The 24,467-nt window shown below is 35.6% G+C and overlaps 1 protein-coding gene across 5 annotated transcripts in view; it reads right to left on the bottom strand.

The window, feature by feature from the left end:
* The window catches only part of STAG2 (STAG2 cohesin complex component), a 76,995-nt gene that overhangs the window by 18,912 nt on the left and 33,616 nt on the right, over positions 1–24,467 (bottom strand). For all 5 annotated transcript variants that reach the window (XM_068697336.1, XM_068697335.1, XM_068697332.1 and 2 more), the window contains exons 2-19: positions 23,451–23,595; positions 21,604–21,682; positions 20,783–20,944; positions 18,225–18,321; positions 16,845–16,921; positions 15,129–15,333; positions 12,263–12,414; positions 8,870–8,943; positions 8,647–8,770; positions 7,402–7,500; positions 7,218–7,297; positions 6,596–6,703; positions 5,710–5,821; positions 4,656–4,773; positions 3,866–3,969; positions 2,891–2,983; positions 2,594–2,683; positions 1,374–1,577 (exon numbers count right to left, since the gene is read on the bottom strand). In XM_068697336.1, coding sequence (XP_068553437.1) covers positions 1,374–1,577; positions 2,594–2,683; positions 2,891–2,983; positions 3,866–3,969; positions 4,656–4,773; positions 5,710–5,821; positions 6,596–6,703; positions 7,218–7,297; positions 7,402–7,500; positions 8,647–8,770; positions 8,870–8,943; positions 12,263–12,414; positions 15,129–15,333; positions 16,845–16,921; positions 18,225–18,321; positions 20,783–20,944; positions 21,604–21,682; positions 23,451–23,494 — 2,022 coding nt within the window. In that variant the 5' untranslated portion in view covers positions 23,495–23,595. The remainder of the gene's footprint in view (positions 1–1,373; positions 1,578–2,593; positions 2,684–2,890; positions 2,984–3,865; positions 3,970–4,655; positions 4,774–5,709; positions 5,822–6,595; positions 6,704–7,217; positions 7,298–7,401; positions 7,501–8,646; positions 8,771–8,869; positions 8,944–12,262; positions 12,415–15,128; positions 15,334–16,844; positions 16,922–18,224; positions 18,322–20,782; positions 20,945–21,603; positions 21,683–23,450; positions 23,596–24,467) is intronic.

Genomic DNA, 24,467 nt, shown 5'->3' on the forward strand with positions numbered 1-24,467 from the left:
ATGACATATTTGTTTTTAGAAGATGTGAAGGGGGTTGAAAGAGAAAGTAATGCATTGCACGCCCCAAACTGCTGAAAAGGCAATCAGCTTTCATATCTAGATATTAACACAGCAGCACAAGGAAAAATATGGTGAGGAATGCTGGAGGAAAGAAGAATGTATTCAAGCAGCCTAGATTTCTGTGTATGATGTAGGTGTTTCAATTTTCTCTGAAGAATCCAGCAGAGGCCACTGTCAGACAATAGATACTGGACTAGACAGGTCAGTACCTCAATCTTTAATCACAGACCTAAGTCTCTAAGAGGGGTAAAGGAAGTTCTGATGGTCCCACAGGGCCTGAAATATTTGCACTTGGAAAGAGAAAAGCAGTACAAAGAAAAGGTGCAAAACGGTATCTATTTAGGTACACAGGATAAGCCATCTGAGGTCACAGACCCCCCCCCCTCAGTAAACCAGCTATATGCAAGTACTGGTGTATCAGTCACACTGCAACTGCCACACATTTTCCTGTTCTGTGGTGGCACATGACCAAAGCACTATGGATTTTAACAATTCTACCAGAATAGTTGTCATTTTCCTTCTAGTCAGCTAGACATTTCATTTCCTTGCTTTAACCCTCATTCTTTTTTTTTTTTTCTTCCTCCTCACAAACAGGGAACTAAATGATTACTAGGCATATTTCCTACTTGGCCCACATACAATCAGTGATTTCAGGCCAATGAGCCTGAATAGGCTCATTGGAAGGAAGCAAGAGGAGCAAAGCATGACCAAATAAGTCTGCTGCCAAGAGGCGTGGACAAAGAAGTTACCAACAAGATGCTTCTCGTGCTCCTTTTCACAGATAAGGAGGAAGGGAAACGAGTTTTGTCTGAATGTCCCGTATGAATGTCTCAATATCAGAGGAACCTAATCAAGTTAAATAACATACCAGGAAGTTCTTTGTCTCAAGCAGCAAAGAATAGGAATAAAATTATTCTTAACCTACAGAATAAATTCAAGGATGGAAAGTATTTTCCAGAGATTTTGCACATTGTTGTTGATAAAAGGTCAATCACAGGCAAGACTGGCAACATTAGTACATCTGAGAATCCTAGCAGAACTACAATGCTACATCTCTCAAAATTACAATATTTATAACAAAGATGGAAAATTCAAACAATTTCATAGCTTATCTGAAATTTATCTCAAATTCCTCAAAAAATACTTGTCCAAAAAGAGGCTAAAGAATCACTGTCCTGATGTAAAGAAACGGTCACAATCACAGCAATGATACTGCTATATTATTATGCTTGACCTCAAAATTTCGCAAGTCAGAAAACCATGCTGGAAATATTTACAAGGGCAGAAAAAGTTGATCTTGCACATTAAAATACCTCTTGCAGGAAGTCTTCAAGAAGTCGATTAAACTTGTCTGCCAATTCATCTATTAACTGACTTCTTGCAATATCAACCCTGTTAAAGATTGTGAACTCTTCATTACAGAGAGCATGGTATGTTTTTGAACAGGCTTCCAAAACATCTATGTCTGTGTGCTTCTCCACAATATCCCGGATTTGTCGCAGTAAGGCATCCAAATGCTACAAGAACAACAAGGTGAAAAAAAAAAAACACACACGCTTTTAATAATTGATAAAACATAGGGAGTTTTAAAATTCAATTTATTACTTTTTTTTTTTTAAGCTATGATACAGAATACAAAACAGTTCTAGAAACCTGGTGATACTTTGGGGTAAATTAACAGTGAGTTAAAATTAAGTAGGAGCTTGTCAAAGACTGAAAATTCAATCTATTTTTTAAAAAGTTATTAAAAATTTGCAGTTCTCGGCATGGACTTATCTAACACTTAAATTTGAAATAACAGATAAATGACACAGAAGCCAACTCACAAAAACATTTATACACGGTCTTAAAAGCTGTATAAGTGGAGAACTAGTTTCATGTTAAGTGTTAGTACTGAAACCAACTTCAGTTGTTGCCTCTCCTCGCCCCAAGTCACTCACTGCCCTCTAGGCTATGCTGTCAACTAAATATTTTATTACTATTTTACCCTAATCGTTTCCAGCTACTTGCTTCACAATGCAGCAAGTTAGTGCATCTTAGAAGGAGAGAACACACAAGAACAGCTTACACCAGCTTCGTTAACCACAGCTGATAAACAGAGCAGTAACTATGTAACTTGCATCTGGTAGTTTTCCACTTTTTCATGCAATGAAGATTGTGATTTACTGGCTTCAGTGATCAGAAAAAGAAAATTTAGCAAGCCATTACTATAAGCTTTCTCTATCAAACAGCATACCTCAAACGCGACCCTAACACAACAATAAATGCTTCTACATTAAGTTAATCTACCTGACGAGATTCTCCGTTACAACTGGCCAAAACAGGTCTTCTAAAGCTAAGAACAGCAGCCAGACACCTATGTTCAGGTCTTATCCTCAACGAGGGTTTTGATAGAGCAAGTTACACTTAATGAAAAAAGTGGCACTTACAATAGCAACTGAAATTCCAATGAGGAAGTCTAAATTCTGTTGTTCATGTGTCCCTTTCCCCATCCACCCCACCCCACCTTTTCTTTTAAGGGATGTTACCTTACCTTTTCTAGTCGCCCTGTTGTATAAATTTCCAAATCAAAGTACTGTGGCAACTGCAACAAGTTGGTGACTTTTTCAGCATCTACAGAATACTGCAAAATTGACAAGGAAAAAATAAAGAGTTCAAATGAAAATAATCTTATAATATCACACAATTCATCATAGATCAATCAAACATAAATAAAGACTCATAGGAAAAAATGAAAACTTGTGTAAGCCATATAGTTAATTACAGAAATAATACTTCTTTTTGAACATTTTAACAGCATCTCATCAGCAAGAAATGGAATTAAACTTACCTTTGCTAACAACTGTGGAAGTGCCACTGCAAAAAGTTCTGTAATTTTTGTCCTGTCATCCAACTGGGTTTTCTTTTCCTTCGCTGTCAGCACCTAAATTATTGGTATTGTGAGAATTTTACAACTACAACTTTCTAACATCACTATAAAATATCAATGGAAAAAAGGTCAATATAAAAATTTTCAGCACTCAGAAAACGCAATTAAGAGTTGCACCTAAAACTATTGAGATTATGCTCAAAACAGAACTGACAATCCAGACAAAAGGTTTACCTTCCTTGCAACAAAACACTGATCAGAATGTTTTTCTTGATTAGCAAAGAACAGCAATTTTTCCAGCTTGTTTACAATTTTTAATGATTAATATTTGTTCAATTCATATGCCAATCTCATCTTCATATCTGAGTAAACGTTCAGTCTGTACCTACACAGGTACAGACCAACAGCTTGTTGGCTTTGCTTGTTGTTCTTGCTTGTTGGAACAAGCAAGACTTGTGCACCAACAGCTGCACAAGTCTTGAAAGCAGCTCCCTTCCCACCTTAATGTCTCAGTAAAAGAAGGCTGCCTAAACTTCATATAATCAGAAAGAAAGCCAATTGGTTGAACTGTGGTCCTTCCAAAGAGCCTATGGAATATACACCCTTCTCTCTTATTGTGTTCTTTAAAATTGAAAATAGCTTTATAGTTTTTTCAAATACTGAATTTGGTCTTCTTTCCAACCTTTTTTTTAAATCAATTTTGTAGTACTTTTAATAGCAAAACCAAAGACAGTAGCCCAAACAATATTAATTATGTGCCAAAGTCAGGAACAAGTGAACAAAGCAGGGCTGTTAGACACTGGAGGCTGTGGTAACAAACTCAATTTCTGAACTCAGTCCCTTCAGTAGCAACAGCCTATGACTGTCTCCTTCTCCCCACACTGTCCCCACAAAGCCACTTCCACATGTCTACATAAGTAGGTTTTTGGTTCCTACCCTTTTCCCTGTTCCTCTTCCCACCGGAGGATGACATTCAGCTGCTTGCCGAATTGTACAAAGCATTATTTCAATCAGTGCGCTTTCCTGTCTATCTGTTAGAGCTGAAATTTCAAGAAACAGGCGTTATAATACAGCTGAATTTATTTGTGAGTTTCCACAAATACGAATAACCAACAAGCACATTTTTTTTTTTGAATGACAAATAAGTAAATAAATAAAGGGGGTGAAGAGATGGAGAATATAAACACCTTTTAAAACAACACAGGAAAACGTTTAAAATTGAGGGGATATCAATGGACAAGTCATAGGGCAAGATGAAAAGACTATCAAGTTTTATAATCATTTTAGATCCTTCTCGTTATTCTGAGGTCCATTTACTAGTACCCATAAATTACAGAATTATCTCAGCTTTTTTATTTTTACAGTCATTAAGAAAATGATGGTGTTTTCCCATACGATAGTTTTAACATTGAGTAAAAGAACCAGTTTCACAAGCAATTAGTTTCTCTAAGCCCAAAAGTGCAGCCTGAACCTGTTGAACAACGTAACAAGTGGACACTGCATAGTTATTCCCTCTTTTTTCTCCCATACTCCGTGCTTCTCTTCTTCAGCATCTCGTTTCCATACCAGAAGTGATCTCTTTCTACTCTTCCTCACATTTTATAATTAATGATTATAGTCATACAAAAATAGAGAATGTACAGGTACTCATAAATGCAAGCATCTTGTTTCCTTATAAATCACACCCAATAGAAACCCAATATATAGAAGAACTGAAATCTCATACGCTCTTCTCCATTGAGAGGTTCCTCCAACAGAAGACTGTTCATACATTCCCAGTCCTTCAAGAGATCTGTTGCACAGTCCCACATGCTGTCCACAAGATAAGCAGCATGTTCATGCAACTATAATAAGAATATAAGTAAGAAAATAAGTATTTTTCTTCATTAACATAAGTTGCTACAATACAGAACAGTAAGTTTCTTCATTCCATAAGTTGCTACAATACAGAACACTTTTTTTGCTTGCTCTTGTCCATGGCAAAAAAACAAACAAACAAAACAAACAAACAAAAAAAAATAATCCACAGAAACGTTGTGAGCTCTCTGATTCAACAGAAATCCTTCTTCCCCAAGTAATGTCAAGAGATAATACTTTGTAATAGTTGAGATGCATTTAAGTGCTGCAAGATCCATCAGAATCTGGAGGGGCTTTTTTTGGTGTGTGTTTGTTTCATTATTTTGTTTTACTTGCTTGTCTGGTTGAGTTTTCTTCCCCTATTTGACCTTTACAGAGTTACTTTTGCTAAAAGTATGAAACAGCAGAATACAAAAACATCTACCTGTAGTTTCTCAAACAGGGTTAACACCATTAGTTGTGTGACCAACTTTCAAAACCTGCAAGCCTAGCCCTAAGCAGTGATCCTAAGAAATAGCAAAAATCCTAAATTCTTTCACCTAAAGGAGGTTCTCAGCATCTGTTAGGATCTTGAGCATATTTGGTAACTTATTTTTGTATGCTTTTTTTTTTTGCCCCCCCACCCCCCCCCTTTAACCTCTTTACAGAGTTCTAAACCATAATCTCTTTTCACCTGTATGTTACCATGAAGAACGGGAGGACAGTATTTGTCAGAGAACTTACTGCCTGTCTCAACGCTATGTACCTACTGAAACAGATCCTACAAATAAACACAAGCACACAGAACTGTCTCTTATGTCCTCTGGACTGCTCAAGCAATGGTGAAAAACTAGGACAGGTTCATAGTTATGAACTGATGAGAGGAAGGGGGGGGGAATAAAAACAAAAAGCCAACTGAAAAAACACCCATGAAACCAACTTACTTCACTTTCCAAGAAGAAAAACACTAATGTCTTCACAAGATTAGCATTCGGACTTTGTCTTCCCCTTCTTTTAAGTATTCCATCATCTTCAGGATCTCTGCGGCTGAAAAGCCTAGAAGAAGAAAAAATTCAGGACAAATTTCTTCTTCATTACCTTTGCCACAGTCATTTTATATCTACATACTCTTTTTACAGATGGACACTTAATATCTTAGTGCACAGCTCTAGGCTTTATTTTGAATGGAAGTAATTTGGAACAAATGTTATTTGAACAATTTTGTATTTGCTGAGTTGGTATTTTACTGACAGCATCCAGTGGAACATGTAATTATAAAAAAAATACTGTACAAAATCAGTGATAATTGCAAATACTACGTTTATTGAACATCCCCACATGAGACTTTAAAGCAGCAAAGAAATAGTATGAAAAGGTCTAAAAAGTATTAGGTGGAAACTATCCTGTTTCCCTGAACATCTCATCAAGGTGTTGAACAAATTTTGTTTGTTTTACAGAAAAATACTTCATGAAATGGTCATCTGATCCAACTTTTTTGGGGAAAAAATGCTTATTATGACAGAAGTACAAACTTTATCTACTACATGAGCATTTTTAAATGTCTCAAAAAACATAGTAAGGAAGGGAAAGAAGAAGACAGATGAATATTTGTATTATCTATTCTGTACATAGAAGCCTTTAAAATATAGGCTTCAAAATTACTCCCGATCTCCTATTCAGAAAAACTACATCAGTATTACATTTTCTAGAAGTTATTTCTTAAGGCCACATCATTATTCAGTTTTTCTTAATTAAAGCTAATCGGAATCATAGTATTAATGCACACATTAAAATCTACCAGAAAAGTAAAAAACTAATTTCCCCTCTTACTTTTTATAAAGAAATTCCCCTGCGGCAACTGCTACTGGCCGATGAGCTGAATACACCAGATGGTAGACATTTTCACAGTCTTCTGCAGTCAGAACTTCTTCACTACTCCTAGGGGTGGGAATGGGATGAAGGAAAGAAAAAGAGGCTGACTCAAAAAAAAAACCATGAACTCTAGTGATGGGAGACAGAAATGAAGGAGAAGCTAAAGCTTTTCCTTCAATTGTGCATCCTAAAAATAAAACCAAAGTATCTTGGTTCCAAAATCTTGTTAAACAGAAGTTACCTATACCGTATGAGCGTTTGGTAAAAGGTTAGGCTCAGAAGTTCACCTACTGCTCAGGAGACCCTACATTTATTTTCTCTAGGTCAAATCTTCCACAATAGCTTCAGACTTGTGAGACTCAGTTTTACAACTCTTTACTTAACTGTGGTAGGTAAGTAACAACACTCTTTTAGCCAGATTACTTCCACAATTCTAATTTATTCTAGTGTAAGAAACAGAGACACTTCTCTAGACTACAGATTATCTGAATTCTGCCAAGTTACTGTCCATGCCCATAGACCTCCGAAATACTTCTATGCTTTAGTGTTTGTTTTAGGTCAGGTAAGGAGATATACTTACTGTAAAACAAGAGTGAGTAATTTTATTGCTTGGACTGCAACATCATATTCTTTGTCAAGAGTCATAGACACAATTCTATCCTAAGAACACAAAAGAAGGTTATTTTCAAAGAGCAAAGAAAGGAAATACAAATAAATATATAAATATATTTTTAATGCTCTTAAAAATACGAAGCCACACTAACCTTGAACCGACTGGTGAAGAGTTCCAATTTGGAATTAAGCTCTTTATTATAGTAAAGCCCTTGCAAAGCAGTTAGGCATTTCAGCCTTACTTCCCCTTGCTAAAATAAAATTAAGAACTGGATTAAAAGTCAAGTATAGAATACAGATGTAATCTTCAAATCAGACATGACAAGATTCTTTTGCAGTCTGAATTAATTCAAAGATGAAATGTTGCTAAGATATACTATCAATATCATGTTAATAACATAAGAATATATCCTTGTTTGTAACAAGTGAAGAAAAATCTGTCTTACTTCCGTTAGTATCTCTAAGTCAAGATACATCTTTAAAGACTGAAACAAGTGTATTTTAAATCTCAAGACATTTTTGAAGCAGAATTCAACATATATTTCCTTTCACTTAATTAAAACTGGCAACATGTATATCATTAATAACTATTTCTTGCTGGAACAGAACTACCAAGTAGATACAGGGACAAACAAGTATTCCTTCTGAAAGACATTTTTTCCTGTAGCAGAGAACATGTTGTAAGGTACAGATACAAACACTTTACAGAAGCTTAGTGTTTAGACTTCAGTTTCTTATCACACCACTGCCAGTAGTTATTGTTTTGTGATGCCAAACCCATAAAAAGCATGAGCGAAAATACCTTATTTGTTTTACTTAAAGTTCAGTAGCTTGAAACAAATCTCCAATACAAGAGCAGAGACAATCTGCTGAGTCTACAATGAATCAAGTATCATTCATAAGCTATGTCTTTTGACCACTCCAAGCAGATATGAATCTTTAGCTTTTAAGTAACAGCTCGAGGCACTCATTACCAAAGGGGATTTCTTTTCACGTGCTTTTTAAGTTACCTGGCAATATCAGAATAGATTCTTAACTTGGCAAAACAGAGAAACTGTCTGGCTACATATGATTGGATTATTCCATATGAAATGCATTCAATTTAAATAATTAATTATTACAGAATGAAAATCTGCATCAACAAAAAATAAGTAGATAAATAGAAAAGGCCATTTCCTTACAAGTAACATTTCCTTAAAAATCTGTACATGTTCTCTAAAACCATTCAAACCTTATTGGTATTTTATATATATGTTAAACACTAGTGCTTGTGAGGGATAAGAAAAGTAGTGACTGATCAGAACAGCTAAGAGATCAGAACCCGATTTGGCAAGATCAACATCCAAAAACATGGACTTATGCTTGATATTCCATTCCTTATCTTCTGTGCAGCATACCTTATCATGCATAGTCCACCCTACATATTTTAAGTAGCTGTCATTGAGAAAGGCATCACTGTACATTTTCATCCATATTCCAATTTCTTCAATACAGATAGCTCTTATTTCAGCAATTGCATCTCTGTGGAGAGAAGCAGAACAATAGGAGCAAGCAGATGAATAAAAAAAAAAAAAGTAACTAGTCACCAGCTTCCAAAATAAATTAATAAGTAAAGCTTACCGGTATCTATGCACAAAAACACCTTTGAATATTGCATTCATCATGTTTTCTATTTCATCTTGATTTTCCTGAAGCTGAAAGAATGAACAGAGAACATAAATACAGAGCACCACTTCTGCAGTCAAGACCACATGGTGCTGATGCTAGACAAACTAAACTAAATGAACGTTTACTTTACAAGTACGGATGTTAAATCCCTTTCTGAAATATTTACAAATGTGTTTCTCAGTACAATACACTATAATCTAATAATTTTCATCTACCACAGCATATAAGTTTTGGTAATTCTGACCACTGAAATTGTTCAACTGTGGCAAAGATAGCTAAGGTTTCTGCAGGTCCCTTCAGAAATTATTTGTAAGGAAATGGGATTTAATTTTCTACTGAGTGACTTACTAAGCCTAATATTTAGCCCAATTTTTAATATATATATGCTATGTTCTTTACGAACCTGTATTACACTAGGTCAGTACCTAAATCATGCGAAATGCATAACAGAGAAACTGTTCTTTATCCTAAAAAAATATAGGATCTATATAGAGAAAATATAGATCAAGCACTTGACAAGTGGCTGCATGAGCAGAATATACACCGTTTTGCACGCTTCTTTCCACCTTGACCATAACAGAGAGAAAAAAAAATCCAGAAACAAAGTAATGGCAGAAAAAGAGAATTTATGAATATGGAACTTAAAAGTAATGTAGGAGACAACACGCAAAGGATTTGAAAAGTGATCCATAATCTTTTAAAACACAGAAAGTTGCATTTGCTTTGAAAGTGCAAGAAAGTCAGTTGAAAGATCTGAAGATAAGTAAATATTGTCAGAAGAAAAGCACGTTCTTTTTGCCGTTTGAACTATTAATGTGGAACAGAATAAGCAACTGTTAATGAGAATAGCCAACGACTGCAGATAGAGGCTTTCCAGTAAACCAAATTAACATTTATATAAAAAACAAAAATCAGACAAAAAACAACCACCAAATAAACCATAAAGAGACATTATTCAGACAGAATACTGGAGTGGGTGGGTGTTACAAAAGATAAAGACCTCTCCCTACAGAATTTTAAACAAAGAATATGAACCAACAGTTTCCATAGCATCACAAGATTTTGGAATTGGAAACAAAAGTATAAAGAAATAAAGCAAGAATAAAAAGACTAACAAGCCAAAATATCTAACACTTATCTAATCTAACAAGACCTGTCTTCTGAAGTGGAGTGAGAGGGGGAAAAATATTAAAAATGAGAGACTGGAAAAAAATAAATATCAATGAATAAAATAAATTTCTGTACTAGATAAGGCTGTTATAAATGAAACAAACATTGAAATTAAACATTTGATTGAATGTTACTTTGAAACTTACTTTCACTTAATACAAGAAAAACTGAAAATCACAACCAAAGCTAGAAAAGCTTGTAAGAAATCCTAAGGGCCAAAATACGTATGTACAATTGAGATTGGGAAAACGTCTCCACTTTCATGTCACTGCATTTCTCTGTGTATCCATGTATTACCTATAATAGAACTAGTCCTGCACACACATCTAGCACAACTGCATTTAATGGTAGTGCTTGGGTATTTAAGAGATCAGTCTAAAACTGCAAGATCTTTGGGACATAAAAAAACTAAATTTTCGAGGCAGTAAAAATGCAACAAGTAACAACTCAAAAAGCTGAACACCAAAGGAGAAATATTCCCCCCCCTCTAATCATCAGAAAGTTATTTCTGATGTCTAAAAAGCAAAAAGCTCACCCGTTCCCCAGAAAATAAAAACTAAAACCCGAATGAGCTAGAGCTTTCAACAAGACAGCACTGTCAGCAATGAATCAGCAAATCCCTTACACACAGAAAGAAAGAAAATAGAAGTAGATAGCATTTTCAATTTGTTTAGTGATTTCTGTAGAAGGACGCTATCAGAAGCCCTAAAACAGTTTATTCTGAGATTGATATTGACATCATAACAGCAGCATTTTGCACCATGACTGACAGGTTCTCTGGAACCCAAAAACAGTCAAGGCATGGAAGTTGTTGAATATTTCCGCTGTTCAGAAAACTAGTCAAGAAATACAACAAATTGGCTAACGGGCAGGGCCCAAAGGGTTATGGTAAATGGGGCTGCGTCAGGCTGGCGGGCGGTCACCAGTGGGGTCCCTCAAGGCTCCATTTTAGGGCCGGTACTTTTCAATATTTTTATAAACGATCTGGATGTAGGAATAGAAGGTATTTTGAGCAAGTTTGCTGATGACACCAAACTTGGAGGAGTTGTGGACTCTGTTGAGGGTGGAAAGGCCTTGCAGAGGGATCTGGATAGGTTGGAGAGCTGGGCGATCGCCAACCGCATGAAGTTCAATAAGAGCAAGTGCCAGGTCCTGCACCTGGGACGGGGAAACCCTGGCTGCATGTACAGACTGGGCGATGAGACACTGGAGAGCAGCCTAGAAGAGAGGGATCTGGGGGTCGTGGTAGACAACAAGTTGAATATGAGCCAGCAGTGTGCCCTGGCAGCCAGGAGGGCCAACCGTGTCCTGGGGTGCATCAAGCACGGCATCGCTAGTAGGTCGAGGGAGGTGATTGTCCCGCTCTGCTCTGCGCTGGTGCGGCCTCACCTCGAGTACTGTGTGCAGTTCTGGGCACCACAGTATAAAAAGGACATGAAACTGTTGGAGAGTGTCCAGAGGAGGGCTACGAAGATGGTGAAAGGCCTGGAGGGGAAGACGTACGAGGAACGGCTGAGGGCACTGGGCCTGTTCAGCCTGGAGAAGAGGAGGCTGAGGGGAGACCTCATCGCAGTCTACAACTTCCTCGTAAGGGGGTGTCGAGAGGCAGGAGACCTTTTCTCCATTAACACCAGCGACAGGACCCACGGGAACGGGGTTAAGCTGAGGCAGGGGAAGTTTAGGCTTGACATCAGGAGGGGGTTCTTCACAGAGAGGGTGGTTACACACTGGAACAGGCTCCCCAGGGAAGTGGTCACTGCACCGAGCCTGTCTGAATTTAAGAAGAGATTGGACTGTGCGCTTAGTCACATGGTCTGAACTTTTGGGTAGACGGTGTCAAGAGTTGGACTTGATGATCCTTAAGGGTCCCTTCCAACTCAGGATAGTGTATGATTCTATGATTCTATTACCAATTCCAGTCTCTCAATAATTTTCATGGCACTATCTGAAATTTAACTCTTTTTACAGAAAAACAAAAAGAAGCACTTTCTAAGTGACTAAGTTTTTCAAATATTAAAAATATGAAGAAATTAAAGAATGAAAGAGGGACTTTTAACTACCTTTACAAAAACAACAAAAGAAAAAACACCTTACATGGCAAAAATCATTGTTTGTCATATATCAACATTCATCCTTCAGCAGTCATAAAGCACACGAGCAGACAATAGCACTAACCTCCTTTCTTTTCTGTAGTAAGAGTTCCAGCCTATCATTAGCTCGTTTCCCAATTATTTTATTTCTTTCTGCTTCATACTGCCGTTGCGTATTGTCCATGTTAATACTAAGATTTAATGCCACATTCACTAAAGCAGTCATCAGCTTCATGGCTACAAAACAGTAAAAAATAGTAAGGATTATTTATCAGTTACCTATATATGAAGGATGATAGATAAACATCCTGATACTTCCCCTCCTGTCACCAGTTTTTGTATGTATGAAAGTCTGTTCACTGTAGATTTCTTGATTCGCAAGCTTCAGGACTTCAGCACTGTTTTATGTAGTGCTACTCCTTTACTGAAATTGTTCTGCACAATTACTTAACAACACAGTAACCTTTTGTTTCTTTGTTATTTTTTAATACTATCAACATTTATTACTGAATGGATATACGGGACATGCTTCCTCCCCAAAAATACGTGGAATGTAAGATTTATAAAGGTAGCCCAGGAAACGTCAAAAGGATTCCATTACGAGAATCAGTCAAGAGTCATATTGCCCAATCATTCAACCTAAAACACGCAACAAGCTTTTTTTCCTTCAAAAGGAAATGTTTTAGACACCATACTGAACCACTCTTTGCTCATCAATTTCATTTTAATTAGGCAGTTTTTAACTATTCCTTTACATGCAAAATCAGAAAAGCAACATTAGCCAACTAAAAGACAACCAACCAAAATGTAAAAATACTTGGTTTTGTTTCTTTGTGTGTGATTTTACTTTTTAATCACCCCTTTTTTAAAAGGGCACAGACAAATATGCATAGATGTCTTGGTTTCAGTTAGAACAGAATTAATTTTCTTCCTACTAGCTGGTGGAATGCTGTGTTTTGGCTTAGGATGAGAAGAGTGCTGATAACGCCCCGATGCTTTAATTGTTGCAGAGCAGTGCTTATACCAAGCCAAGGACATCTCAGCCTTTTGCTCTGTCCTGCCAACGGGCAGGCTGGGGGTGCAGTAAGAGCTGGGAGGGGACAGACCCAGGACAGGTGACCCAAACTAGCCAAAGGGGTATTCCATACCATCTGACGTCATGCTAAACAATATATAGGGGTGGCTAGCCGGGGGGAGGGGGCCGGACTGCTCGAGGTTAGGCTGGGCATCGGTCAGCGGGTGGTGAGCAATTGCATTGTGCATCACTTGTTTGTACATATTAGTAGTGGTAGTACTATTGTCATCATTGTATTATTATTATTATTATTGTTGTTATTATTTTCCTGTCTTATTAAACTGTCTTTATCTCAACTCACGGGCTTCACTTTCCATTTCTCTCCCCCGTCCCAGAGAGGGAGGGGGAGGGGGAGCGAATGGCTGCGTGGTGTTTAGCTGCCGGCCGGGTTAAACCACGACACTACCCCATAAACAAGGAGGCAGACAACAGGACATACGCGGAACATTGTTAAGTGTGTATCACAAACATAAAGTTGATGAGTAAGGCATAAAGACATACATATATATCTAAATATTGTCACATGCTGTGATCTCTAAGGATATGAAGATGAAAAGAAGTAGTCTGAGCTAATCTTAGAAGCCAAATTACTGCAAATAACAGTAAATAGGAGTACTAGGATTCTGTTAGCTTTTTCTAACCTATATAAAACCCAATCATCAAGAATACAAGCTGTAATCATGTGAAATGCAGAAATAACTACAAAGAGTCAACAGAATTGACTACTGATGTGAACAAATGCAAACAAGACTACTAAAAAAATGTTATGTGACAGAAATTAACGTGCAACAGGGCAATTTCAGCAACTTTCATTCAGGCACAACTCAAACTTAAAAAGGTACTCAAACTGTGGTTTTGAAGAGCTAAAGTTTATATTTGCAGTATGGTGCAACAGTCAAATTGATGATACAGCAGAATCAGTATATTCACTTGAAATAAAAAGCAATTTTGTTCCTCCCTCCACAGTGAATGCTTTGGCTAGTGGGCATCTCAGAGCAGCAGCCTAATATGTAATGTTTTAATGTATAGTCAAAGAAGATGGCCAATGAAATTTAGCAGCTGACCAGACATCCAAAGCTGAAATTTGCTGTAAATCCAACAGCTCCAGTGAACTAACAAGAAACATTTCTGGTGTGACATAAACTCAGTTTCATGTGCAGTTTAAATTCACCTTGCTCAGATTAAAATTGCTACAATAAGCCTGGCATAAGCAGACTGCTACCCGATGCCATCCAAGACCCTTCTTCATTAACCTCTGCAGATTGACAGGTTGCTTATCCAGTAAGCCCATTGTCCATTATCACAGAGAATTTTAAAGAAATGTCATATTTAGCTCATAACAGATATCTAGATAGCCTGACAGACATGAAAATATTGAGTAAAATGAAAATTTAAAATCATACAGTAATTTAGTGACTGTATCACTGATGATTTCTTTAAAATTATTTCTAATGCAATGAATAGATATGCTATTTTCAACTACATTATGCCATGGCCTCTATATAAAGCACAGTTTAAATGTGTAGTAAAAATTGCATCCAATTTAAAATATGACTCTGGTTTGACTTAATGCAGAGCATACAGACAGAAGTTTGACTCTATTTTTGTAAAGTTTTTTTTCTATTTGATTTTCTTAGTAGGATTAAAGATAACAAATGAAGTACTAGACAGCCAGTAAGGAAAGCTTTAAAGTAACTCTGAGTAACGTACTATAAGCTGTACCAAAACTAGTTACATTAGAAAAGCATATCACACAAAGAAACATGAGCTGAACAATCAATATCAAGCCATTCTATTAGAACAACTTCTTGCTGTGCAACACAAAACATAACACAGGTAAATAAACAAATAAACAGGTTAATAAAAATTCACTGACCTGCCAGCGTGCTAGTGTGCCGAAATGCTCTGACTTGTGAGTCTGACAATCCCGTAAGCAGTGAAATGACAGTATCCATCATATATTCATCATATATGATGCTATATTGACATTGTCGGACGAGTACTCCAATGAACTCACAAAAACTGGATTTGAACTTCTTCCACTGGGGACCAGCCATAGTTAGCGGATAATCTCCACTATCCTATTTAAAAAAAAAAAAAAAGAGAGAGAGAGAGAGAGAGAGAGAAAGAGAGAGATACAAACAAGAAACTCTTTCAAATGTCTTTAGAATTATTTTTTAAATTAAGAATAAAAAGAGGAATAAGACTTCAGAACCAAAAAGATCTCAAAAAACAATCCATCAGAATAACCTTATTGCACAAATACACATCTACTCTAATTTATAGCTCAGGTTTGTTATATGCAGACGCAACATACTACAAGTCCTACAACAAAAGCTGCACAAAATCAGATATACCAAATTAGCAACTAATTTCTACTGCCTGAACTCTGCTTCAGGTTACACTAGAACAACAACAAAAAAAAAATCCCATGCAGCGTTAGTTAATATTCACAAACACTCAGATCAGGACCTTAATGAAGTTTCTAGGGATATGCTTATGTATTAGACTGAAAATTCCTTAAGTCAAATGACAAATTAGTCTAACGCCTTGAAAATAAGAAATGTGTACTCCTCTCCTGTTCTGGGTACCTTTTAAATAATGGTAAAATGACAGAAAAGCAATTGATGATCACTTCTTTTAGTGTTTCTGTGATCAGCAGCAATCAGATAAGCGATCAGCTACAATCAGATAAGATGCCAAATTAAATTACAACTCAGAAACAAAAAACACATCCATGAAAAGGGATTAGAAATCCGAGAGTTGAGATGTTAATTAGAATTGTTACAAGAAAGAGTAAGCATAACACAGTGATAAACAAAAATCTGAACAAATAATCTTAACTGAAGCTTTTTAAATTTCAGGTGACATGACAGTAATCAAATCCATTTATGAATTAATGTCAAAGAATAATAAAATACCTTTAAACCTTTATCTGTTAAAATTCCAAATTTTCTTTGGATTTTAACTTAAGAGGAAAAAACCCTTACTACAAATTTGGGGAGGAAGATCTAGTTATCTTCACATTCTTTGGAATATAGGGTGAAATGAAAACAATACCAAAAACGCCCCAAAAATAAGTAAGAGTCCATCTTGTTTACCCCACACTCAGTGGAACAAGAATAAATGAAAACTTGAAGGCAGAAAGACTACAGTTCCCATGAAATGCAAAGCATTGAAGTATTCAACTAAAGAATAATCAAATTCAAATCTCCACAATTTGTAGAGTAATAGACATGTTGAAATAAATTCAACAAACATTTCACAAGTTCCTCAGAAGAGACTTAAGGGCCTCACGTCCACAGAGGGGTATGGGGGACATTGGAGGAAGTATGCCATTTAACCCCAGCAGTAGAAGTTCCCACTGTTCAAAAACTGAAAGCGGACAGTTATTTTATTAATAATTTAAGGAATCACATACACACATTTTTTATTTACTAGTCTTGTAAGTTCAAAATTAGAGAGTTTAAGATTTTCCTTCAAAGTCTTGTCATTTTTACAGTTGTTACTTGAAGAAATCTGTAGGATTAGGACAGGTAAAATGGAAAAAAAAAATCTAATATCAATAAATTCTCAGCACTCGTTAAGTTACCTCATCGAATTCTTCGGTCATTTTTCGGATTATTTCAGAGTTCTGCATGTGTCGGAACATCTCTGCTGTGACTACTCCTACAATTCAGATTAGGTTATTATTAACACTTTTAAAATGAGAGGGGTAGATGGCAGATGACATATCTCCTACTACCATGTAAAAATGGTCAATTTACACCTAACCTACAGATTATACATGGTTTTTTTTTGGTGGTGCTGGGTGGCTCTGTTGTTTTTTGCTTATTTTTCAAGTTGTTATACTCTTCATTTTACCTTTTGTAACAAGTGTGGGGCACTACAGTTTTTCCTATTATATAAAGCGTTTGTTCACACCATCTAAAATTCACTCATTCGTTCATATCCAGAAGTCAATGATATTTGTTCCAGATGTCATCAGCTGAGAGACCATACTGATCTGAAGTGACCTTCTAGTATTCAAGATACTAAATGGTGTAAGACTATTTTGAACAGTTCTATTGCAGTTTATCATCTACTTCACTATGATAAAACACAATGATTTCATGCAATTTCTATTTCTCTTAGGCTCAATTTTTTCATGTGTAAAGGGTGATATAAAAATAAAGAGACCTCCTAAAGTTTACTACAACTGTACTGAAAAATTCATTACAAGCATCATCTCAGAAAGCATTAGAAGATTTTGTCATTTTGTCTGGTAACAATAATGAAAAGGTCACTGCTCTTGAAAGCATGACTAATATCTACTGAGGAATGCTGTTAGCTTTCTGGAGATTTATTCATGTTAAAAGTTTATCTGGAACGAGACACTATCAAATGCACTGATATTGTAGAGTAAGTTACCTTCTCTTCAAAACAAGATGAGAAGAAAAAGAATGGAGGATGTGGATTAGAGGAAAGATTCTGGAAAATCAGAAGCTCCCCAAAATAGAAAATAAACTATAGAAATACAGTTTTACTGTAGACAGGCTGCCATGGAACCACCCATTTTTTACATAAAATAACTCTAAAAGGCTATTAAATGACCATGGAATGCTCACTGATGTGAAGTAGATAAATCCAAACTTTGATTCCAAGACCAAGCAAGTTAAGCTATCAATACTGAAGACAGATGTTTTTCTAACATAATAGCAGCAACAGAGGAAGATATGGGAAGTAATTAAGTACCAGTACTGCATTTTCTTCAGTGTGAATGCAAAAGGCATTTTGAAGTGTTTCTGTAATATTTCTAAACCTCTTGCTCCCCTCGCTACCATCTTCAAAAATACTTGTTTGACTCTAAGAACCTTATAATACAGACTAGCCCCAGGGATGGAGCAGTCCTTCAGCACATGCAGCATAAAAGCAAAAATGAAACATGCTGTAAAATTATATGAAGAGATGTGCAAATATTTCCGTATCTTACCTTTGCAGCCTGAACACTGAATAAAGAAGTTAATGAGATCAAGAAGTGCTATATCTCTGTCATGTTTGTATGACTCTATCCAGTCATCCACTACAGACTGAAAAGAAACAAATATAAAGTCAATTTTTAGTTTTTAATAAACTGAAGAATTAGTGTTATTTAATCTTCTTTCTAGTAAGCGATTCTTGCTCCTTCTGTAATTAACTGGAACTCTGGATTTTTTGACTGATACAGAACAAAATGTTTGAACGATCCTTTACTGTCATAATAACATTTTCAGGAAAAGAACTCATTTCCATTCTATAAACATATACAAGCACAAAACAGATGCTAAGACATGAAGCACAGGAATACACCACATAGTAACATTTTTTGAGGAAGAGTACAAAACACAATTAGTAGATTTTATAACAGCAATTTTTGTGTGTTTGTTTTTGTTTTTAACTAGTGAAACTTCTCAAAAATATTATTTAGGCTTTTAGTTCCAACAGCTGCAACTCCCTATACTCTTCCTAAATTCTGCCCTTATGATGAATTGTGTTTCATGTACATCAGCTATAACGGGATGAACAGCATTGCCCTACACTGTATGGACATTAATTGCTGTGTTAACTAAACCAAAACATAATGGCTAATAAAACAGAATAGCAGTAAGACAATTTTACTACAGAATGTTAAAGGGAAACAAATTAACAGGGAATCTGTGATTGTGGCTTTAAGAATTCACATGCAATTATCTACAAACCATCCATGTGTATAGCACAAACTGTCTACTGCAGAAATCATATAAAGGCATACATTTAACACAAGCACAAGAGAATCGCTTTAGCCTCAAGCTCTCAGTTTTGAGTAGTTTAATATGTTGGTATCCTGCCCTAAAATCTAGATTAATTTTCAATAACAAGAGATGATGAAATAGTTCAGGGCTTCCATAAGAAAATCAGATTCCACAGCATCCCGTCAACTATTCTCAGTGCTTACTCTTACAAGCAATAACGGTGCAAGGGCAAATAAAATATACTGCCATAGGAAAAAAAATCTGAACAGAAATACAGCTAAATCCCTCTTCCCTCAATGAAAGACTGCTTATAGTATGATATAACTTGTCAGCAAGATGAGAAGAATTAAAAATGCAAGTGAAACTGTCATTGTCTTCCCAGTAGGAGCAGAACCTACAAACTAGTACTGATTTGATTAATCATGGGGGAAGAAAAAAAAAGAAACCTAGGAAAAGTCTTAAATTAGGCTTATAAAGGTCACTGTGCAAAACCAAGAAAATGCTAGGAAGGTGACAAATATTTCAGTTAGGAAATATTTGTTTTCAGAATTCATGTATTTTAAAGAACCTCCAGCAGAAAAGTAAGTGTCCTGAAGCTTTTTGTCTCTGCAGATGAACAACCTGTTTCTCCCACAGAGAACTGACAAACTTGGAAGAACGTATGAAACAGAATTAAAGAAAATTTTGATTATCAAAATCTTTTGAGGTAAGCAAGTGCTAATGGCTACAGAGAAAAAATTTCACACCAAGTGCTGAACTAAAGACTTCATTTAACTTTATATGTACTTGGTAATTAAAATATGGACTCAGATTCATGCTGTTACCTAGGTATCAATTTCCCCACTTAACAGAGGCGTTGCAGGCAAAGGTCTATTTTTCTCTTGGAAAGCAAAAGATTTGACTGTTTATAGAGTTGACACATCATGCAAATATAACCCGCGATAATTGGCTGGAAATATAGCAATCCGTTAGAACAGTATAGTTTTTCACTTACACTGAAATACGTCAGAATAAAACAAACAGAAGCATCAGAATTTCTCTGATCAAATATATTAAAGCAGTATGTATAAGTAGCAAGTACTGAAGTGGTATAAGTAGTATGTATAAATCTGAACTAAATTTCTCCCAAGGAATTCAGGCTTCAAGGTTCCCAGCTTGAAGCAGGAGCCTGCAAATCTCAAGAGGACTGCACATAGACCAAGCTTCCTGCACACATACCAGAGAAGCTGTAAGCTGATTTTTAATCCCAAAGATAGTCTTTCTGCTAGGCTGCTGAGGAGTCACATGAGTGAGTCAGCAAGAACTCTTCACGGCTAGCAGGCTTACATTTTAACCCTCTCTTCACTGAAGATTCACAGAGTCAAGCAAAATCTGGTAATTTAAGATAATTTTCTATATAAAAGCTAATGCTCTTAATAGGTTGACTTCAGTCCTATCAGTAAAAGCAGTGCCTAATGCATTAACTTCTACCAGGTTGAAATTTCCTAGCCAAAATTCCAACCTTTCTTCATTCAGAATACTGGAATTCACTTTGAATATATTTTGAATTTCTTTATTATATGCCCGATTATTCATGCCTTGCATTTAGCAATGAGAAGTCAGTTATTTTAAGTTCAAATCTTAACAATGCAAGAATTCTTATTCTAATCTGTAACTAAAAGCTACAATGAAGAAAAAATTGCCCTAGGCTTTATTTTCTTAAACTATATGTACAAGGAAATATTTTTATATTTAACTTGTATATTCATCCAAGTCTGAAGAACAACATCTCAAGTCTTACCTGCATAGCACTCTTGCCCATTTTCACTACCTCAAACAGCATCATGTTTTCCACACCATTCTGTTGGTGATGTCCATTCATCCGATTTGGACCACCAGGTTTCCCTCCTCCGTTTCCACTTTTCCCTTTTTCTGCTGGTCCTTTTTTACCTTTTTTACAGGTCTGCAATCATACACACACATACACGTTTTAAATAGTTATTACGTAGTAATTAGAATAAATTATTACTCATACCATGAAAATTATACACAAGACCTTTTGTTTCCAAGAGCCAAACTTAAAATCAGAAGGTGAGATAAAATTAGCCAGGGCAGAATAGCTGATTCTGACTGATAGAGAAGATTAACAGAAACTCTACAGGTTCTGTATTTCCTTCTCTGGTTTAAAATCTTTTGGCAATTAAAAATGTGATTAGTGACAATGACACAAAAGGTTTTCCTTGCGTTTAAACTGTAAAACAAAATAAAAATTTAATTGAAATGTTGGTTTCTGTTCACTTTTCAAATGAAAAGAGCAAGAATCAATGACATCAACCAAAAGAGACTGTATTAATACCAGGTTTAAGTATAAGAGGGCACACATGCAGACTAATCAAAGCCCTCCCTTGTGCCTTCACAACACAAAGGAAATATCATGTAAATACTCAAGACTAAGTATTTCAATAAAAATACAAATATAAACTCTATTCACAGGACAATTGCATTTAAAAAAAAAAGTATAATAAGGAAATAAGAATAAGGTAACTCAGCTCCAAAACAAGTGCTCAACTCTTCATGCTTTAACAGTACAAGTATTTCACTGTCCCCGTAAACTGAACATACTTTTCCTTTGCCTTGTTTTTGGTTTTTTCCTTCAATATCCTCAAAGTCCGTATCAGAAGAGAAGTGTGTTTCAGACTCCCTGCAAGGTTAAAACACAAACCATTTATACATCTCACCAGAAACATTCTTAAATAAACTACATAAAATCACGTTATATCCTCAGTCCAGTAAGTCAACTCCAACAGAAAAACTGTTGTTATCTCCTGTTTTTTTAAGTCTACTGTGAAGGAACAAATCAGAGCAAATCCCCATGCTCACACCTTGCCTCAGCCAAAGAATAAAAAAAAATTCCTTTTACCTGTGAAAGCCATATAGCGGGGCTAAAAAGCATGAAAGTCAGCAGAAATGGTAACAGGTTGGGAACTTCATTTTTGGCATGTGACAAACATTACAAAATTTCAACCATCAAACACTACAAATGTCTGCCACAAATAGGGCAGTGCACAACAATGCCACTACCTTCCCTCACAACCAAAGTGTCTCAGCAGACATCATCATGCTGTCAAAAGAACTAAGTAGTTATGTTGAAATGTATGGGGAGAGAAGATATTTTAAACAAGATTTCTCCACCAAAAAAATAACCTGAAGGCTTATGTAAGGTAAAAAGAAAATAAGTAAAATAAAAAAAAAAAATCAAATTTGTTTTCCTACATTATTAACATATGCTGCATCAAAATACAAACCCTTTATTGCCTATGACAAAGTCAGGGGAAAAAATTCACCTGAATTATTACTAAGTAATCCTTAGTTTAAATTTTTTATTTCTACATTTCCTATAGCAGACATCATAAATGATGCTATTTTAACACATACATGCGGTACAATGAATTCCAGCTGCTATTACAAATTTCTGATACACATTTCCTGATTCAATTTAACAATGTAATCATAAAGATGACCTGAACAGGGGGCAGAAGGAGCCATTCCTATTTATTTATTCATAACTTTCTGAAACAATCTAGAAACTTAAGGTTTCTCACTGTTGTGGAACTGTCTGAAAGGAAGTTTCTGCCTTGTAACATGTATTTTGCTATTTCTGATTTTGTCATCCATGTATCCTGCTATAGATTGAACACCCAACCTCCTTAACACAGAACCATTTCTTTGCATTTTTTGGGATTATTTTGAACCAGCCTAATTTACTCCAGACTGCTGAAATATATTCATGCTGATTTCTTGGCAACTAAAAGGTGAGGAACTGCATTCTTCTGGTCTACTTTAACTAATCATTTCATTTCTCTGTTCAAAATGTAAGCTATTTCTAAATTTAAATTTTCAAAATTCAGATACCTATTCTTAAAACTAGATCAGCAGACTAGTCAAATAAACACCCCAGGAACCAACACCTGAAGGGAAGCTAAGACTTCAGCTTTAACTAAAGCATTTGGCATTGGGTGTTTCAGATATAAGGCAACCTGCCCCAGTTATTCAGGGTAAATACCCTTACACAACTTCACCTCTCTCTATAAAGGAAGGAAGGAAGGAAGGAAGGAAAGAAACTTAGAATTTCTTTATTTCTAACCAAAGTTTCTTCTTCAATACTTTGATTCTGTAAAACCTTGACAAATACACCATGTAAACAAAGAAGTCTGTCATGATGACTTCCTAGTAACAAAGCTTAAAAATTGATTTAAAAATAATTTAAAAAAAGGACTTTTAAAATACTTAATTATCACTGAACAATCAAGAAATAATTCAAGCAGTGCTTTATTTTAAACTGGAAAAAAATCTAGAACCATATTCAATCATTTTGTTTCCTTGTTTCAAAGAGAAAAACCAACCACATCTATTACCACTAAGAAGCACTAGTACATGTAAATGAAACCAGAAATTCTTAAAGCACTTACTGAAGGAGAGTAAAATCAGTTGGTATTTCTGGAGCTGCTATCATTTCTTTATCATCTTCTGGAACACCACTGTATTAGAAAGATACTCAAAAACCAGTCTGAAGTACGAGCTTCCTTTCCTTTCTTCCTTTGTAGCGGACAACTTCTGAAATAATAGTAATAATAAAAAAATCACATTAGAAACATTTCCACATAAGGGATAAAAAAAGCTGGAAACATAGAAAATATTAGTTCACACCACCTTATGTTTCCAGACAAGCTTTTTCCTGCTTAAATAAATATTTTATATCTTTGACTCCTCCCATTATCTTATGAAAAAAAAAAAAAAGTATGTCCACAAATGTTAAAATCAAAGTAAAATGAAATAAAGCGCTTGGAAAATAAATGCTATTCTGAATAGCTTGAGAAAATGGAATGGCTTTCATAAACACCTTGCAAATAACTTTTTTCTTCTAAATCTATACTAGACTCAAATTTGAACTGTAAGACCTTGTACTATAAAGTCCAGACTCTACTACCAACACTATGATATTGTGGTTAACCAAACCAAAAAACAGATTTGATTTTAAACTTAAAGCAGTGTGTGCCCATTTAAGAACACTATGTATACCAACTTTGAATCTGATGTTTAAGTGCTCCTGATACTTAGCACAAAGATATGTTCTTCTGAGTTCTTACAATCTAACCAGCTATTTCACAACTCTCTGTCTTCCTAAGTTGATAAACCAGGCTTACAAGTATTAACATTTAAAGCACTCAACATGTCTCTAGGAACATCAATGAAGATAATACTATCTACATATTATAAAGAAAAGTATCAGAAACAGTGTAGCATCTTATCAAGAAAATGTAAGATTGCAAAATATTTTCTTTTCCAGTTATTTATAATTAAGATTTTCCCATGTTTGGGGGCAGGGCGGACAATGAATGCTTCAAATGTGAAATTCAACCATGCATGCTAAAGCCTTCTGTGCCAATTTCCTGTCTCAAACTAAATTTTACACAGTGACAAAATTA

Source organism: Anas acuta, chromosome 13, assembly GCF_963932015.1.
Source record: "Anas acuta chromosome 13, bAnaAcu1.1, whole genome shotgun sequence".
In the NCBI taxonomy this organism is placed as follows: domain Eukaryota; kingdom Metazoa; phylum Chordata; class Aves; order Anseriformes; family Anatidae; genus Anas; species Anas acuta.